Genomic DNA, 20398 nt, shown 5'->3' on the forward strand with positions numbered 1-20398 from the left:
CCATAAAAGACATCACTGAGGAGGAGTTAAGACTAGAAAATCATGCAGAGAGAATGAGAAATAACAAAGATGCAAGGCACTACCAAGCTGCCACTGAGGCAGTAAGAAAACATGAGAGAGATGAACCCAGCCCATGGTGCAGATCCTCCAAAAAGGACTTAGAGGAAGATGTGGACAAGATTGGGACAAGAGGAGAAGGCACAGAGCTACCCCTCTATGCACTGGAGCATTTACCCACCTAAGTCTCTAAGTAGGAAACATCCAAGGATCAAATAAACTCAGACACATTACTAACTATGTGATCTTAGGCAAGTCAGTTAACCCGATTCACTTCCATTTTCTCATCAGTAAATTAACTGAAAAAAGAAATGGTAAATTGCTCCAGTATCTTTGATCAAAAAAACCCAAATGAAGTCGTGACAGTCAGACACAGCAACAAATATACTCATAAATCTTGGTCATAAAAGATCTACCATTGAGGCAGAGCCAAAATGGTAGAGTGGCAAGAAGTACAGCAGAAATCTACCATACAACTCCATATAGGTCTAGAAAATGCAGTAGACTGAATACTGATCAGGAAATGCAAGAGGAAAAAAAAAAAAATTACACTAAGTAATTTTTTCAACCCAAGATAGCACAGGGAGACAGGTCTGCAAATAACAGAAAAGAGGTCTACCCAGGAATCAGCTTGGCAGAACATATCAGTGCAGAGATATCAAAGAAAGAAGAGGTCCCAAATTCCACCGAGAGGTCTAATTATAATGTCATATTCCCATTAAGTTATAAGGTCCTTAAGGGAAGGGACTATTTCCTTTTTTTTTTTTTTTTTTTTTTTCCTTTTGTATCCCTAGTGTTTAGAGCAGTGTCTAGCATAGCTTAGGCACATAATAACTCTTTTTAAGTGACTGGATTAGGCTTGTGCAAATTGAGATAGATAATTTTGGATATAGATATAGTCAAAGCAGAAATTTATTTTGATTGACAATACAAGTTTGTATAACAGGGATTTTGTTAGGGAAAAGGAGTAGAGAAAGCTGACTGATGTCGATTGAAACAAATACAATTTAAATACATTTAAACAAAAGTTTAACTTTTTTAAGTATGGTGGAACTAAGTGTTGACCAATACATAATATACTAACATAAGGTCAAAATGGGTTCATGATTTAGACAAAAATGGTGGTACTATAAGGTAATACTATTAGGAGAACAAAGGATAGTCTACTTCTCAGATCTGTGGAAAAGGAAGGAATTTATGAACAAAGAAGAACTAGAGAACATTATGAAATGCAAAGTGGATAATTTTTTATTATATTAAATTTAAAAGTTTTTGTACAAAGAAAACCAATGCAGACAAGATTAGAAAGGAAGCAGAAAAATAAGGGGAAATTTTTACATCCAATATTTACTGGTAAAGGTCTCATTTCTAAAATACATAGAAAACGGACTAAAATTTATATGGAAACAAGAAATTTCCCAATTAATAAATGGTCAAATGATATGAACAGACAGTTTTCAGATGAAGAAATTAAAGTCACTTATAATCATGTGAAAAAAATGCTCTGAATCACTATTACAGAAATGCAAATTAAGACAATTCTGAGGTATCACTTTACACCTCTAAAATTGGCTACATGACAGGAAAAGATAATGATAAATGTTGGAGGGGATGTAGGAAAACTGCGTCACTAATAAACACATAATTAGCTGAGTTATAAAATGACCCAACCATTCTGGAGAGGAATTTGGAACTATGTTCAAGGGGTTGTAAAACTGTGTATATCCTTTGATTCAGGAGTATCTCTGCTGGGTCTGTATCCCAAAGAGATCACAAAAAAGACAAAAGGATCCACATGTGCAAAAATGTTTGTAGCAGCCCTTTGTGTAATGGCAAGGAACTGGAAATTGAGTGAATGCCCATCAGATGGGAATGGCTAAATAAGTTATGGTATATATGTAATGAAATATTATTGTTCTATAAGAAATGATAAACAAGCTGATTTCAGAAAAACCTGGAAAGACTTACATGAACTGATGCTAAATGAACTAAGTAGAACTAAGAGAACATTGAACACAGCAACAATAAAATTATGTGATGATCAACTGTGATGAACTTGGCTTGTCTCTACAATGAGGTGATTCAAGGCAATTTCAATAGATTGGTGATGAAAAGAGCCACCTGCATCCAGAGAGAGAACTATGAGGGCTGAATGTGGATCACAGCATAGTATTTTCACCTTTGTTGTTCTTGTTTATTTCTTTTTCTTTTTCTTTTTTTGTGTCTTATTTTTCTTGTGCAGCACGACAAATATGGAAATATGTTTAGAACTGCACATGTTTAATCTACATTGGATAGTTAACGTTTAGGGGAGGGGGAAAGGAGGAATTTGGAACAGAAGGTTTTTCAAGGGTAAGTGTAGAAAACTATCTTTGCATATATTTAAAGATAAAAAATTATCATTAGTTTTTTAAAAAAATCATCCTCATCCAGAGAGAGATAGATGGAGACTGAATATGAATCTAAACATAGTAAGTATTTTCATTAAAAAAAAAAAAAAAAAAAAAAAAAAAAAAAGATCTACCCAATACATACCCCAAGACTTTCATTGTAATACACTCCAGTCTCTCACCGTAATGTTCATTTTCTCATTAACTGTTAACCAATCAGAACTGATTGCCACCCTCAGGAACACCTACTCTTTGAAGACCATATAAACGGGGAGCCTACCGCCATGAGAGGTATTTGTTCTAAGAGAGACAGGCAAATAATCATAGTTTCATTAATAAACATGTTGATCCTATTAATAAAACAATTAAATTACCCAGAAAAAAACTCTACTCAATAAGGTTAAAGCTTTCATCTGTATATGTTTGGTGTAGTCCTTAGGCTAGAACATGGAGTTCATCTGCTATCTGATGTTCTTTTTACACAACTAATCCTTTTCCAGGCCTACTTCTCCTAAATAGTTTTTAACCCATGTCTCCTGTGTAAGATGCTGCTGGTAATATATGGCAGCTCCCTTATGTTCACATAAGTCACAATTTTAATTCTTAGAAGACTGTGTTATTCAAAACTCTAAGAAATATAACAGTTTTAAGAATGGCCAAAGCCACTGGGAAATGAGTGTAAACTGTTATTTTTACCTTCTGAATCCAATTCTTCCTGTGCAACAAGAAATTCGGTTCTACACACATATATTGTATCTAGAATATACTGTAATATATTTAACATGTATAAGACTGCCTGCCATCTGGGGGAGGGGGTTGGGGGAGGAAGGGAAAAAATCTGAATAGAAGTAAGTGCAAGGGATAATGTTGTAAAAAATTACCCATGCATATGTACTGTCAAAAAAAAAAAAAAAGTTATAATTATAAAATAAAATAAAAATAAAAATTTAAATTAAAAAAAAAAGCTTGAAACCAAAAAAAAAAAAAGAATGGCCAAAGCATTTTATAAATATTTTAGCACAACCCTGACAGAGAGGTGCCATTATTCTCCCCATTTTACAAATGAGGAACTTGAAGCTGACAATGGTTAATTGATTTGCACAGCTAATAAAGTATTTGAGGCTGGATTGGAGCTCAGTTCTTCAGAAGATCAAGTTCAATGCTCTATACATTGAGCCATCTATCTCCCTGTTTCCAAAATGAAAAAGTTCCTCAACTTAGGGGGCCACTATTACAGTAAGTCTTCAATCAAAAAAGTTCAGAGAGAAGACAGTTACAGAGACAGCGAGACTTAAAGACAGAGCGAGACTGAGAAAAAGAAACAAAGGTATTTGGAGGGAAGGAGGAGGGAAGAAAGGAGAGCCATAGGGAAGGAGTGAGGAAGGGAGGAAAAGAGGGAGATCTTTCCCTACTAGGCTTTGGCTTACAGATGCTGTGAGGTCAGTATATATATTCAACTATTAAATCTAATCTCTTATCCTTGCTTCATGTCCACTTCAGAACAATCATGATTCACGTTCCTAAGCAAGACCTCAGGGATACTGCTAATATTATCAGCATATATCATTAGGTTATGTCTATTGTCCTCTATTCAATTAAATGGGTGTTAGCCTATTTTCTACAAGAATTAAAAAAGAAAGAAGAGGGAATTGTTTTAACCCTTTGTTAAGAAGAAAATTAGTTAAATCAGAACGTATAATTTTCCAAGAAGCCCAATTAAAAAGCAACCCTATGGGGCATAACTTGATAGACTTTTTGCTACATGATAGAAGTCAGTACCACATCACACAACGAGGCATCAAGCCGCAGGACCTTCTAGATATCGCAGAATCAATTCCAAATTTTCATTAAAGACTACACAGCAATTAGTACAGACCATTTGAACTTGGTAGAGAATGGCCACTTTGAGATCTGGTTTATTCCAAAGTCAACTTTAGGCATTTAAGTTTTTTCTTAAAAGAAGATAAGAGCAAGCTGCTTAGTTGCAACTTTTGGCTCTTATCAAGAAATAAAATGACTAAATCAAGAGGACAAGTCTATCATTCTTTAGGAGTTTTATGTTAATCATGCAATTTTTTCTGGAACCAACTAGCCTACTGAACATTCCCTACAGCTGAGCGAAGCTATTTCCAGTCATGGGGGGTGATGAGGACACTAATCCAATTCCCATCACATAAATCTCACTGAAAAAATTTTAATGGATGATTCTACAAAAGGTCCAAAGTAAATCTGATCCAAGGGACATTAATGGATTAGCTGTTTTTTCACCATTTACATATACAGCAATCATGTTTTTAAAAAAAATCACATCTGTCTGAATATAATCTATGCCAAGCAATCATATCTAAAAGGAAAAACTCTTGCAAATGTTTTCAGAGCATTAAAAATTTTCTTGGGATAAATACATGTCCTCAAGGACATAGCTGTATGAATCATAACATATAAACACTTAGGAGGGCTATAATAAAATAATTCCAAAATACAATTCCTGTCTTTCTAAGTATAGGATCAAAACTAAAGCAGAGACATTATTAGTGAAAGCCCCTTGCAAAAATTAATTTACCTTCCTACAAGGTAACTTTCTTCCCAGACTAAAATTTTTAATACAAGAATCCAGAATCTGAAACTCATATACCACCTTGAATTAACCTTTTATGGATAGTGACAGATGGATGAAACTTACAAATCCAAAAATGTAATTTTTTTTCTAATAACATGACACATTAGAAAAATTTTCCATCCATATATTAGCATATATCATGGTCTTCTTAAAATGTAAATGATACAGGTCATTTTAAGAGAAAACAAGAGGATAGGTATCAATTTTTCCCTTAATTTACATGAGGCTTCCTGTAATAGGAGTTACACATATGTTAAGACAGCCTAAGCTAAGCTGATTTCCCTTTAGGAAACAAGGAACCCATTCTTGGGGTTATCAGTAGTTTGGCTTCCTGTGTGTGTCTTATGTGTACATAAGATTCTCATTTCCTAAAATTATACTTTGTCCCAGAAGTGCATAAAATTACAACAAGAGAACTGGACCCAAAATCAACGTACACATCCTCTAACCACTATCCATATGAGATGGGCAAAAAATTACACTTGCCCAATCATTTCCCAACACTATGAATACCAGTGGGACTTCACCAACAGCTAGCCATGTGAGCAAAACAGTTGGAAAACTCCTTTTTCCCTCCAAAACTTCAGAGTAATTTACTAAGACCGATATCTCTTGCTCCTGTCACCAATTCTGCCTGCTCACATTGTACATCTACAAAGGAGAAACAACTAAAAATATTTCATTTGCAAATTCCATATTTGTCCTGGAGCACCCTGACCTCTAAATCAGTTCTGAGTCCTATACTTCTATTTAGGAGACTTTGATAAAGTCATTTATATGTCAACTACCTCAACAATGAAGGGGCTCATGCCATGTCCTGGGATCCCACCTCCTTGAAAATGTTATAAAGATCAAATAAGGAAGAAAAGGCTTTGAGAGTTGCCAATGACTGACAAGAGACAATTAGTCTGGAGCTCCAGAGGAATCATTTCAGGCAAAATAACCATTCTAGTTAGCAAAATAGTAAACTCAATTACATAAAGATAGACAAGTAAGTACATGTAATTAAAAACCTATGTCTGACAAACTAGAAAATTTAAATAAAGATGTTAGAAATTGTATTTAAATCATCACAATTTTTCTTTAAGCTATCATGTTTAGCTTGGGGGGTAGGGGACGGAGACTGTCTTTTCTGCAGCTTCTTGTCCTTAAAATGTTTTTTATTACCCTTATCTCCCGCCTAGCTCTGGAAGCCAATTTTGATCACAAAAGCATACCAGGGTTCAAAGTGTCAAGAAGCTAAGTAGTAGACAAAACAAACAGAAGGCTCAGTGGAGGACGGCATTCGATCCCTTCCAGATAGGAAATGTACAACTACAATTTGGATGAGATAATACAAGCAATTCTCAACAATAAATACATCCTCCCTTCAGCAGACACCAGAACTCCCCATTTCCACTTCTACCTTCATAGCCTATTGTGAGAACCACACTCTCAAACTCTTCCCTTTCCTTCTCAGTACTCTATTTAATGTGTTATTGATTTAATACGATTTAATAATTGTGACTGTCTTATATTTATAATTCATAATTACTTTGCACATATTTATAGACTCCCATTTCATCCTTCTGTAAGGTAAGAAGGTAAAGATATACTCTCTGAGGACAGGAGTTTGTCATTTAATCCCAATGCCTAGAACAGTGTCAGATACCTAGTATGTGCCTAATAAATGCTTGTAGACTGAAATTCTGAACTTGCATGTGGAGGATGGGGGAGAGGTGGTTCACGCAAAATTAATGAGAAGGTGAAAAGAAACAGAAGGAGATTATACACCTAAGACCACTTCTGATACTGACCATTCCATTCTCAGTGCTGAGAGAATGGAATCAGTTGCACCCCCCCCAAATCCCACCCCATCTTCACAATTAAACCCAGAGCCTTCTCCAACCCTAATTCCAAGGCTCCACCCTGCTTTTCACTCCCCACCCTGCTCTAGATCTTAAGATGAATGATTGGGTTAGCCCCTTTGAAAAGTACATTAATCTTAATTCTTTAATGCATCTTTCTAGTGTATTCAAACACCAATCATTATTAACACTTGTGGTCAGCTCTGAGGAGAAAATAAAAATGAGGAAATTGGAAGCAATATCTTTTATGCTCCCCTTCATTTTCTACTGCTGCTCTCTTGAAAAACTCAAAAAGGCTCAGTGCAAAGTTTGAGAAAAAGAATAGGCAAGCAGGTCAAGAAGAAGAGAAACTCTCACCTGAGATGACATGGTAGAAATCAAAAAACTAGGAGGTGGCCCCAAGCCCAAGTCTCTTAGGGCAAAGAGTTTAGAGTACAAGGTACCTACAGGGCCTTCCCCCACTCCAGCGCCCCTGCTCCAGCTCCAGCAGCAACTTATACCAGACTTCTCACATCTATCCTATATCACACAATCCTCAGACTATCTCACAATCTAGGAAGACACAGTCTTGGAATTCCAAAATGGATTTCAAAAGGTCTTTCTCCATAGAAACAATATATACTCACTGAGTTCTAGAATAGTAATAATAACTTTAGTTATTAGTAGTCATAATAATAATGCTTTTTAATTATTATTATTGCTATTTTTTTTTAATGAGGCAATTGGGGTTAAGTGACTTGCCCAGGGTCAAACAGCCAGGAAGAGTTAAGTATCTGAAACCATATTTGAACTCAGGTCCTCCTGACTTCAGGGCCAACAGTCTATCCACTGTGCCATTTAGCTGCCCCTACTTTATTATTTATAAAGCACTTTCTAACAACCCTATCTTCCATAGGATGACAATAAGCTTCCACAGTCCAACCCAAGAAGCTAACCACCATGCAGAAAAATGTGTTCTAAATTCCAAACAAATGACTTAAAAAGGAACTTTCAGGAAAATGCAGCATCATAAGCTGGGATCAGTTTGTGACTTGTCATCTGGTTCTAGAGATAATACACCTGAAAACTAAGAAATGAACTGAAAAAATGTGGTCTCATTACACTCTTTATGTGTTCACAGGCTGTCCTTTGCAAACCTCTCAAAAGAATATGTTATGGAAGTTTACATAATATACTTTCTAAATAACATAGTCTCTAAAATGCAGGAATGGAGTGGCAATGCTTAAAGGAATACAGTTTACAATACTGTACCAGTAGAAGTCACTAATGAGTTCAACAGTATCATTGGCCATGAAGCATTAAGAAACATGGGGTTTGGTCTCATTCATCCATGTTTACAGTTTCATTACTGGAGGGAACTTCTATGAGAACTTACATGAGAAAATTCATCTATCAGTGAAGACCTGCAATTTCTATATAAGATTGTGGACAGAATGCTAGATTTGGAATCAGGAGGAGCTGAATTCAAATTCTGCCTAAAGGTTTGGTAATTCTGTGATACCAGGCAAGCAACAACTTCCTTCACCTTCAGTTTCTACATCTACAAAATAAAAATCATAATAGGTATTTCATCTGCTTGTTGTAAGGATCCCTTAAGATCTTATAGTATTCTAGAAAATGGCTGTTATAATCTAAAAGGGATGCCTGGAAGATATTCATTATACAATACTATGAACTATGTTTTTATCTCTCATGCTTTTACTATGTTATCTATATGCATTATTAACCTTAATAAAATGACATTTAATACAGAGTTTCCTCTGGGAAAATATGAACTCTTTAGAGATAACAATTGTCTCATTTTGGGCTTTGTGTGCCAGGACCTAGCACAAGACCTTCCAAAAAGTAGAAGCTTAATAAAAGCACATAGTATTGAAGCGAAGACTTATAGATTTTGGTAGAGTAGAAGCTCAGACTGAATCAAGGAGATGGACCACCAAAAAACAAAAAACAAAAAAAACAACACTATGACATAAAGCAACAATAAGAAAACCCAGTAGGCAACAAGGTAAAAATGACCAAGTGACCATGGACTTCAAGTATGAGCTGAACCAGATGAGCTGGGGGGCCTTTTCAAAGTCTGAAATTCTGGAATTTCAGCGTCTAGATCATATAACTTTGATTCTTTCATGCTTCTTTCTGTTTACCATTTTCTTATTTAATGAAATTCAATAAATTATATTAATGCCACATACATTAATGCACAGAAATGCAGAAAATTAAATGTTCATGGTTCAATTCTGTCTTATATAAGCTATTAATTGAAATTTGTAGACACTCTGTGCCTAAAATAAGTTTCTGTACATCCCAAAAATTACTGACAAGACAAATGAAGACCTATTCCTCTTGAGAATCTTACATAAAGGAAACCATATTTAAAGTTAATATACTGTTTATTTTTCTAAAGAATTCCAAATCCATGAAATAGCTTAATAGATTACAGCAACCAACATATTAAAACATTTTTGTCCTCCTCTTCAAAGGCAATGTTATTCAAAGATTTGTAAATTCAGAAGGAGTGAAAGAACTCTTCAATTCCACAAGCAATTATTAAGCACATACCATGTACCAGGCACTGTCCTACAGATACAAGGAAAAAACAGTAACAAGTACATGTCCTCAAGGAGTTTACATTCAGAGATGATAGGGAGGGTAGAGGAAGCAGTATACAAACAAGAAAATACAAAATATAAAATTAGTAAATTTTAAACAATGTTGTTAGGGAAGGTAGATTAACAATTAGGAGAGAGAGTAATATTTGGAATGGAGGAAGAAAAGCTGAGGTGGAGAGATCACAAAAGGAAACAGAGTCTTGAAGAAAGCCAGAAATTCTATAACCTTAAAAAGACTGATTTAATATTAACTTAATATGTATAACTTTGAAGTTCAACACTTCGATGAAAAAAAAAAATCAACTAAGTATGTATAAAATGAGGGAGGTTTTGAAATATTATTGCTTTATTAAAAAAAAAAAATCTGGATATCACAATACACTGCAAATCAAAGAGAAATACAAGGTGTGGAAAGCAGCTTCCATTTCCTGCTACACAAAAAGAAAGTAGAATGGCTGAGGCTAGGAGAAGGATAGTCCCACTATTCCTAGCCCAGGTCAGACCACATTTGAAATAGTCTACTGAGAAATGGTCACTCCATTTTAGGAGATATACTGATAAACTGAAGAGAAAGCCTAGTTTCAAAGGACAACCAAGATTGCGACAGGCCTTAAGTTCAAGCCACTGAAAGATATGTTGAAGAAATTGAAAACAGGAAGGAAGAAACACCTGGTAACTGTTTTCTAGTATTTGAGGAACCATAGGATTGAAAGACTAGAGCTATAAAATCATCATGACCAAGCTTGGCCCCAAAGAAACCACATGAGAAGACATTTTTCTTCCTACCCAGAACACTTCATAAAAGTCAGATTTTTTTTTCACTTTAGTTAACTTTTTTTGTCTTTCTTTCTTTTTTCTTAACTATTTATTTTAAAGCCTGGCTCCTTGGGAAGGAGTAAGAAATTTTATAAAGACATATTGATTTTTTTATTTCTTTAAAGTGGTTAGACTTTTTCTGCTTGGCTCCCAAGGAAAGAATTAGAAACAGTAGGTATTAGCAGCAAAGAGAAAAACTGAGACTTGATGGACATTAAAAAAAAAAAAAAAAAAAAAAAATCCTCCTAATTAAAGCTGTACCCAAGTAGAATTGGGTTTCTTTAGTAGATGTTAGGCTCTTGATAATAAAGGGACCTCTGCAAGAAAAGACCAGATGACCAGTTCTCAGCTATCTTATGCAGGGAATTCTTGTGCAAGTCCAAGTGGAATAGATATAGTCTGTAAGTACCTTCTGAACTTTGAGAATTTATGATTCTGAAATTTTATTTCTGTTCTGAGCTATGAACACAATGCTGAGTATTCCATTTCCAAAATTTCATTTCTACTAAATAAAACATAATTTTGAAAAGATAATTCCACAAATGCCTGTGAAATGATGTAAAAACTATCAAGACCTGATCTGAATTATATTTACCATGGTATCCTAAATAAAAATTCTATTTAAGTGCCACAGGAAACTGAGCAACAGTTATGCTAAAAATCACCCCACAAAAGAATCAAAGGAAATTCATTAAAATAGTAGCGTCTTAACTCAACCCGACGATTTTCATTTGCTTTCTTCACCCCTTTAACACCCACTAGATACGACATACCTTCTGAATTCAACGTAATCAAAGTAACATTGTTTCCAATATTCTGGCTTCCTGACTGTCCACTATTGGAAACAGAGTCACTGGCCTCTGATCCACTCTCCCCGTCTTCATTGTGACTATCTTCATGGCCTGGAACCTTCACCACTATGGTGTTTTGCCTACGTGCAGGAACAGCACTGAAACAGAAACAAAGCAGACCCACATCTTGTCAATTTAAGGAATAAATAAAAAAGGAAGAGTCTAACATTGAATCACTGGGACTTTTTTTTTCTTTAAAGAATAGATTTTATATTTCATACAGATCAAAGCATTCTCCTAGATGGCACCACATGTCATATTATGATCAATAACAAGAAGGGGTAAGTAACAAGATAGAAAGCTGAAACATTCAAAAGCAATTCCATGATACTAATATCAGAATCAAGCAAAAACCATCCATCTGAAAATCTAAGGATGTCAATCATATTTTGAAGATAAAAAAAGTAAAGCCTGCACTCTCTGTGACTTATTTTAAGTTCTAGTTTCATCACCAAATAATAATTCAGGTAAATTTATTCTATGACAAAACATAGAACATGGCTTCTGAACCCCTAGGGCAGCCTGTAGAGAATTAACAAGTGAAAGAGCTCAATGTTATTTTTTACCCTCTTTCTTTCTAAAATACCAGGTTGGAGGGAGGGAAGAGGAAGGAGGTTAGTGTTTTTAGAGAATTCTTCTATGTCAATTCAGTGCAAGATGTCAACTACTCTAACAGCTGCTATAGCATTTGAAATTCTGATGATCCCAACACAATCAAAGAAAGCAGAAAGGAGATAATCAAATAGCAGATAATCCACTAGACAAAGGTTTTACTGAGCACTTCAGCCATCTCAGTGTCAAAGAGAACAGACATTTAGAGAGAAAAGGAACTAGGAGAAACCAGATGACAGCTGAGAACGGATTCTGATATCTTCTTCACCTTCTCTTAATAGCAAACTTCTAGACTGACTCATTCCTAATCCCTTAACTGGCATTGGTGAATAGCAATGAGATTCTGGAGAAGAAAACAATATTCTTGTCACTTTGCATGACATATAAAGGAAGGGACTAGAATAATAGGGCAATGCTGACCATCCAATTTGGGGCTCTTTATAGAGGCAGGGCAGCAGGTATCCTATCTCAATGATACTCAGACAAATCAATCCTTCCATTTCAAGTTATTAATAAAGCAGACTGAGAGAAAAGCTCAGGGAAATTGTCACTTTCTTTCCTATCCTGACCATTGCCAGTTCTCCATAGACCCAACTGGTTTCCCACAGTATTAGGCCAAGACAATAAGATACACTAAAAGTGGGAGAAGAAGCAGTTTGCTAATAGAGAAAGTTTGGTAGAAAAAAGCAACTCAAGATGTCATAAGGCTGCAGATGGGAAACAAGTGGCAGAAAAGTTATCTCTGGAATGGAGGGTGGAGAAAGCAAGTTTGTCACTGTTAGGATGACTAAAAGTAAATTACTGGAACATAACAATGATACCTGTATGCTTTTCCCTATGCCTAAGTATTCTTAAATTCATATTTTTTAATCTAAAAAAAGTTATTAAAAAAAAAAACAGTTATTTGAAAAAGTCATCAAATACTTAGGCCCACAGAATTCACTGAAAAATAAGTGGTATAAACATTTTAATATTGCTACTATTGATTCAGAAAATAGTTAGCATTTTAAGTATCTTGGATGATGGCCAATTTTCTCAATAGACAAGTGGGGGAAAAATATTCCTATGAATATTTGATGAATAAGATGAGTAATCTCATTCTACTATCAAGGAAATGTTTAAACAATTCCCTGAATATTTTGTAAGAACTCAATATCTGAGCTAAACTCAGAACTTAAAAGTTCCAAAAATCAAAAAACTTTAACCTATACCACATCACCCACTTTATAGCATGAGTCAGGACAATGGCACTCAATAATTTAAGTTCTAATTTCAAAAGTAGTCACACAAAAAGTCTATGTGGTTTCTTTTTTTTAGACAGTTTCAATGCCTATAGCAATGCAAATACATTCTGGTTTTTTCCTTAGCAATAACAAAAATAGGAAAAAAAAATAGAATCTTGAGTTTGGTCTTTTGAATGTCATGGGTAAGAGACGGGTAAGAGTGTCAAATGGAAACAGAGAAGTGGGATTGGTGCTGTGGCTACTGACTTGCTAAGGATATTTTCCAGGGAATCCGTTGCCCTGCTCAAAGGTTCTTCTTGCCCAACCATCTTGGCTACAATGGAGTTCTGTCGATCATTGTTCAGTATTACTGTAGTCTGGGGGACGACGCTATGAAACAAAAATCACAAAGAAAAAATAACTTAAAGAAACAACATGTTAATTGTACATTAGATTAATCCAATAAGGTCAACTCTCTATTATTTGTATTAATTGTATTGAATTATAGAAATAGGAATAGGAAATTCAAATTTTTCACTAACTTTAAAGAAAAAGACCCTCTTCCCACCTCCACCCCCAAAAGAATCCCACAAGCAGTATACTGAGTGACAAAAAAAAAAATGAAACTCCAAGACTGAAAGTATTCTCCATATCTGTGACTAAGATAAACAAGACTTGACACTACCTTCATTCAATAAGAACTTTGAAATAACTTAAAAATTTACTGTAATCTTTATCCATTCTAACAGCTACCTCTTATAATCCAAAGCCTAAAGTTTTCATTGATTTTTTTATCTACCCATTCCAAGAATTACCAAATTTTTTTTGCAATCATATCTAATTTTATTAGAATTATACAAGTTGGTGGGTGACCACTGACAGAACAACATTGGTATTTTAAAATGATAAATTCTATAGAAAAATCTCTCTAAACCATAAAGCCAAAGAAACTTCAATTTTCTTCTCTGAAGGGAAGTAATATATGTAGATAGCAGATAAAATGGTTTACATTATGGTACTTCCATAAAGAAAAATTATACTAAAAACATTTTTAAAACTAGACATAAATTTAAGTTTGAGAAATGATCACTCAACTGCTCTTGGGAACAAGAAAGTTAAGTAAAAATAACCTCAAATAATTAACCTAAATTGGGCATTTGGAGACACTGCCATTTAAAACCCAATAGAGTAAAATTCATTTTAAATAACAAGTTTACTATTTCAATAAATCAACATTAGCCTTCACGAAAGTCTTAGCTGTGATATGTGGATGGTGATGCTAAGTTCATAAAGTCTATATGCCACTGGAAGGCAAATTCCTAAGCTTATACTCAAACTGAAAAGGCTTTAAGACAAGGGCTTTGTAAGCCATTCTTTACTACTAGCCTTTTAAAGTCTGGAAAGACTTCTTACCAAAAGATTGGCACGCAGGTGGAATCTTAGCCACAACTTCTCTCAGTGACTACCTACTAGAAGATTTGCCATTTACATTGAAGGAAGGAATACTCCCACTAATTAAATCATTGAGCCTGGAACATAGTAAGCTTTTAATAAATGCTTGTTCCCTTTGAAGAACTGGAAGTTGCTGCCAAATCGGACTCCTTATCTACCACTTTGACCTGACACTCTTATCTTCCCATTCCAGTGCATCTATATCAGCTACTGTCTCCTATGCCTGAAATATTCTCCTTTTTCACAGTGCCCAGGATGTAGTAGGTGTTTAATAAATGCTTTGTTGACATCTTTGTATTTCTTCAAGATTCATCTCAGATGCCACCTCTTCCACAAGAAGCCTTTTTTCAGGATCCAAAAGTTAAAGATCTCCTTCCTCCCCAAATTATCTTCTATTTACTTATCTATGTATATGTGATTGTTCAATCATTTTTCAGTTGTGTGACTCTTTGTGAATCTATTTGGGGTTTCTTGACAGAGATACTGGAGTGGTTTGTCATTGCCTTGTCCAACTCATGGGACAGATCTGATACAGAGGCAGAGTCAAGTGACTTGCCCGGGGTAACATAACTATTAAGTGTTTGATGCTTGATATGAACTCAGAAAGATAAGTCTTCCTGATTTCAAGTAGAAACTGAGGGAAGGAGCAGGTGTCTTTCTCTTCCCATCCCTCAGAACAATTTCTTGCACATAAAGACCATTATATATATTCTGTATAATTTAGCAGAAGGAATTGGTAGGCTAACATTTGTTGACTGATAGTCCAAAGAGTATTTTATTTTGTTTTGTTTTTTAATATGAATTTTTCCTCCAATTACATATGAAAACAATTTTTAATATATGTGAAGTCCAAAGAGTATGCTGATAGCTGTTATGCTACTGGGTGACTAAAGATAAATAATTTCCTTCTATTGATCAATTTACAATCAAAACTTTAGAAATAAATATGCATTAGTATTAATAAAGTAGAATTAATCTCTATACACTAGGCTGATGAGTCAAAGGGGAGAGAAGACTTCATAGTAACAAATAATAATAGCCACAGCTACTGACAACTCAGAAAACTTTTGCTCCCAAAGTTTAGCATTGTCAAATAGTTCAAGATCAGAAACAGTTACAATGTTACTGGTGTGGAAACAATATTAGAAACAATGCATTACCATATCTTTTCATGATACACACTAAGGCCTGGAGGAGGTTTCCATTTTCATGGAGGGGAAGGAGAAGAGAGTAGAAAAAAATAGGCAAATAGTAATCATCTCACAGAGAGAACAGAGGAAAAGATCCTTCTTTCTAAAATCACTAATTGACTTATGTTTCAACAATCCATCATACTATCCAACCACCTTGCTAAAATACTGATGATAGCAAGCAATAGCAAGCTCCTTGGCCTGACATGTACTTGAGAAGTCAGCTATGGAGAGAGGGCACAGTGATGCTTTTAGGACACCAGCTATGGAGAGAGAACACAGCTTAGATAAGTAGCTATGGAGAGAGGACACAGTAATGCTGTTAGGATGCATGAGTGTCAGTGCAACAGCAGACACTGCTAAATCCTCAGACTTCATGTTACTGGATCCATTAGCCCCTTATTAGTAAAAAGGAATCTGAGTAGTGCTTTCTAGCTGGGACATGGGATCTCTGAAATAGGACAATATTCCCAAATCTCCTGCTCCCTAAGTGTAGTTAAGGAGCTCCTTATTCAAAGAAGTGTTCAGACCTCAATATAGCATGTTAAGCATCCAGTGCCATACAGTAAATAATAACAATACAGCTCAAGTCTATGTCTTGTGCTTCCCTCACAACAGCCCTAGCAAGTGGTAGAGAAAATCCTATTATCCCCTCTTGACAAATAAGAAAACTAAAGTTTAAATGACTCCCAAAGATCAGTCAACTAGAAGACAGATATCTAAGACAGAATTCTGAAAAGGGTCTGCTACTTTCAAGTCTAGCATTCTTTCCCCTCCACGAGGATCAATGAATCCATCTACATATGAGAAAGTAGGTAATAAAGTTAAACACAGAAGGAAAATGAAGAAAATTTGCCTTATCAATTCTTTATGAACTAGATAGATAGTACTGACTTCTGAATGTACAAGTTTCTAAAATACACCTATAGAGTCAGCAGAGATAGCTTTATATATCATTTTATAATGACTGCTATATTTTTGCATTAGAACTAAAGACACTATGCTCACCTAAAAATGACTATCTGTCAAAATTGCTTGTATGGATATTGAAGTGTCATTTCACTTCCAACGTAGTGCATGTAATTATAATATGATCACCTTTAACACACTATTGGCTACATTAATATAAAACAGCATCTATTATGATTTTTATAAATAATTTATATTAAGTATGTAATAACAGCTGATCACCAAATGGTTTACTTTACTATAGGACACGAGAAGTTCCAATTCAACAGAAATACCATGCAACTTTAATCTTTACCCTAAAAAAGAGTAAGTTTGCTCTAAAAATATATTACTGATATGGTAGAAAATATGGTAAGAAATAGAGAAATACAAGCTTGCAATTATACAAATATTTGTTACCATAGGTTTATATTATAGCCCACATATTACTCATTCATTCAATAAACATTTATTAAGCACCTACAGAGTATACTCCACATAGTATCATTGAGGTAAAAATTTTAAATGAGACATAATCCTTGCTTTGGGAGAATTACAATACAAGTCTAGCATTAGAATGACATTAAGAAAGGTCACTATGATATAAAACACTTCAGCAGAAGTGCATCAGATGGACAGAATCAGCTACATCCAGAGAAGGAACACTGGGAAATGAATGTAAACTGTTTGTATTTTTGTTTTTCTTCCCAGAATCTAATTCCTTCTGAATCTAATTCGTTCTGTGCAACAAGAAATTCGGTTCTGCACACATATATTGTATCTAGGATATATTATAACATATTTAATAAGTATGGAAATGCCTGCCATCTAGGGGAGGGGGTGGAGGGAAAGAGGGAAAAATTCAGAACAGAAGTGAGTACAAGGGATTATGTTGCAAAAAATTACCCATGCATATGTACCGTCAAAAAAAAAAAAAAAGTTATAATTATAAAATTAATTTTTAAAAAAGGAAAAAAAAAAAAGAAATTTATGTTTTTAAAAAAAAAGTGCATCAGAGAACTAGGTGTTATGTGAAAAAAGAAAAAAAAAAAAAAAAAACAACTTTATCAATAGGGGCTTCAGGGATGGTTTTGTCTAAAAAGTGATATTTTAACCACAGCATTAAGGAACAATCCTCCAGGCCACAAACCTACCTACTTCTTTTCTACTCCTTTAAAATTCAGGATTCACATAAATATGTGAATATAAGTAAAAGGATGTAAAAACCCCAGTTAAACTCAATTAATAAACAATAATCATATTGGAGCATCAGATAATTTAATTTTTCAAATGTCTTATCCAAATCAAAGAAAACTATGTGGCCCAAAAGTATATAGGAGATAACAACATAGCATTTTCATACTTTCTGTTGATGTTGCTTGTATTTTGTTTTCCTTCTTAGGTTTTTTTTTCTTTCTAGATATGATTTTTCTTGTGCAGCAAGATAACTATATAAATATGTATACATACATTGGATTTAACATATATTTTTAGCATGTATTGGACTACCTGCCATCTAGGGGAAGGGGTAGGGGGAAGGAGGGAAAAATTTGGAACAGAAAGTTTTACAAGGGTTATTGCTGAAAAAGTACCGATGCATATGTTTTGTAAATCAAAAGCTTTAATTTAAAAAAAGACCATATGGGAGATATTAATGGTGATGTTCTCGAATTGTTTTTCCTGATGAGTAGAATGCTCTCAAAAAAAACTTTGGAAGTCCTACATGAGCTCAAGAAAAGTGTACAAAGTAACAGCAATGTAGGATGATCAGCTGTGTGATCCAGGACTAATCTGAAAGACTTACAATGAAAAATGTTATTCATAGCCAGAGAAAGAATTGAGTGTGTCTGAATGCAGATTGAAGCATATTTTTTTTTAAACTTTATTTTTCTTGAGAGTTTTTTGTTTTGTTTTGTTTTGGTTTTTGGTAGGGGAAATCTATATTTTCTTTTTCAACATGATTTTTATGGAACTTCACATGTGCCTTCTTAATAGGTGAGCATATAGGAAGGGAAAAAGGAAGAGAACTTAAAAGTTTTAAAAATAGTTTTACATGTGACTGGGAAAATAAAATATTATGTTAAAATGGAAAAAAGAGTATATGGGAAAAATAGGACTGATTAGGTCAATTTTTTTTTTTATTAAAAATCAGTGTTTTAGCAGCCTAAGAGAATATCTTGTTTTGTAGAAAAGAAAACCAGGGTATTAAATGGCTTGCCAACAATGGTCCAGCTAATTTCCCAATGGGTCAATGACAAAAATTCCAATCTCTTGGCTCCAACATCAACATTCTCTTCCATTTTCTTTACTTTCTGAAACTTGTGATTTGAGGCAAAAGTCCAATCAATTTGAAACTGTAGTTAAGGGTTGGCAACTAACACAGAGAAGCTGACAAGTGAAGCATCCTTTCCCTGGCCTAACTCAATTTCTAGAAACATCCTGATAGAACTCCGTGTTCTTTTTACTTGCTCTTAAGAATCTGGGGATTGGAATTTTAAAAACCCAACATGGAAATCTTCAAAGCCCACCAACAATGACAAATTACATGAATGCAGCCAAATCTAAATAGGAGCAATTCAAAAAGACCCAAATCCGAATCAGCAAGATGTCACACCCTCTAAATTAAGCAGGGATAGGCCAGGAACAGTATACTCATAGACAAGTCTTTTGCCACCTCAGCTTTGTTTTTTTTTTTCTTTTTCGTCTCTTCATGAAAATATCCACTCAGAAGAAAAACAGCCTGAGAATCTAAAAAAAAAAAAAAAATTTTAAGGGCAAAAGGTTATAGCCTCTTTTTTTTCCCTCTATAGATCACTATAGATTTGACTTTTGCATATTTAGGACATTTGGTATATTACTCGACAGAGTAATATACCAAATGTCCTAAATATGCAAAAGTCAAATCAAAGAATTATCTAACCATCTGTACTAATTTCTTCCAGGTGACACATAAAGATAGACATGTCAAAGTTACTGACGAGGCTCTCACAGGCTTCTAATCATTTATTTATCAGAACATCATTTTCTTGGGTTTCCTAAACTCTATTTCTGAAAATACAGGTGCATTAAAATACAATTGAATAAAGGGAGAAAACTCTTTGCACAAGGGGACAAAGAAAGGGAGCATGGGATGAAGGTATAGGATAGAGTATCACAGCTAACCCTTGAGGGGAGGTAGAGTTCCCAAAAGGCAAAACTGAGAAGACAGAGCCTTCTAGGTATAGGAAATGCATTACCTGTGAGAAGTGGAAGATGGAAAATGGAAGATCATGTATGGGGAATGTCAATTGGCTTACAGAGTATGTAAAGAGAAGTAATGTGCAATCAGAAGTAATATTAGCTAACAAGCTTAGAATTTTGAAGGACTTTAAATGACATACAAAAAAAAGGTTGTAAGTTATATGAGAGGCAAAAGAATGTCACTGTAACTTCTAGAATAAGAGATAAATGGAGTCAGGTATTTTAGGAATTTCAATTTGGTAACCATGTGGAAAATGGATCATAGAAAAGAGAAGGCAAATTCAGAGAATTCAATTAGGAAGTTTTTTAACTAGTCCAAATGAAATGTGAGGAAAACTTGAACTAAGATGATTAAGAAAGAATTGCAGAGAAGTAAACATATAAGAAAAGCACCCAAGGAGGTAAAATGTTTTAAGCCAAACAACTGACAGGAATGCTTTGTCATCAAGAGTAAAGATTCAGGATGTCCAGCAATTGGAGAATGGTTGGGTAAATTATGGTATATGAATGTTAAGGAATATTATTGTTCTGTAAGAAATG

At 34.5% G+C, this 20398-nt stretch overlaps 1 protein-coding gene across 13 annotated transcripts in view; it reads right to left on the reverse strand.

The window, feature by feature from the left end:
* BANP (BTG3 associated nuclear protein) overlaps nucleotides 1–20398 on the reverse strand; it is a 234790-nt gene that overhangs the window by 153952 nt on the left and 60440 nt on the right. For 9 of the 13 annotated variants that reach the window (XM_074286246.1, XM_074286241.1, XM_074286240.1 and 6 more), the window contains exons 5-6: nucleotides 13296–13418; nucleotides 11116–11291 (exon numbers count right to left, since the gene is read on the reverse strand). In XM_074286246.1, the coding sequence (XP_074142347.1) occupies nucleotides 11116–11291; nucleotides 13296–13418 (299 nt within the window). The remainder of the gene's footprint in view (nucleotides 1–11115; nucleotides 11292–13295; nucleotides 13419–20398) is intronic. The other 4 variants (XM_074286245.1, XM_074286243.1, XM_074286244.1 and 1 more) reach the window with 1 other exon arrangement.

This window comes from Sminthopsis crassicaudata, chromosome 2, assembly GCF_048593235.1.
Source record: "Sminthopsis crassicaudata isolate SCR6 chromosome 2, ASM4859323v1, whole genome shotgun sequence".
In the NCBI taxonomy this organism is placed as follows: domain Eukaryota; kingdom Metazoa; phylum Chordata; class Mammalia; order Dasyuromorphia; family Dasyuridae; genus Sminthopsis; species Sminthopsis crassicaudata.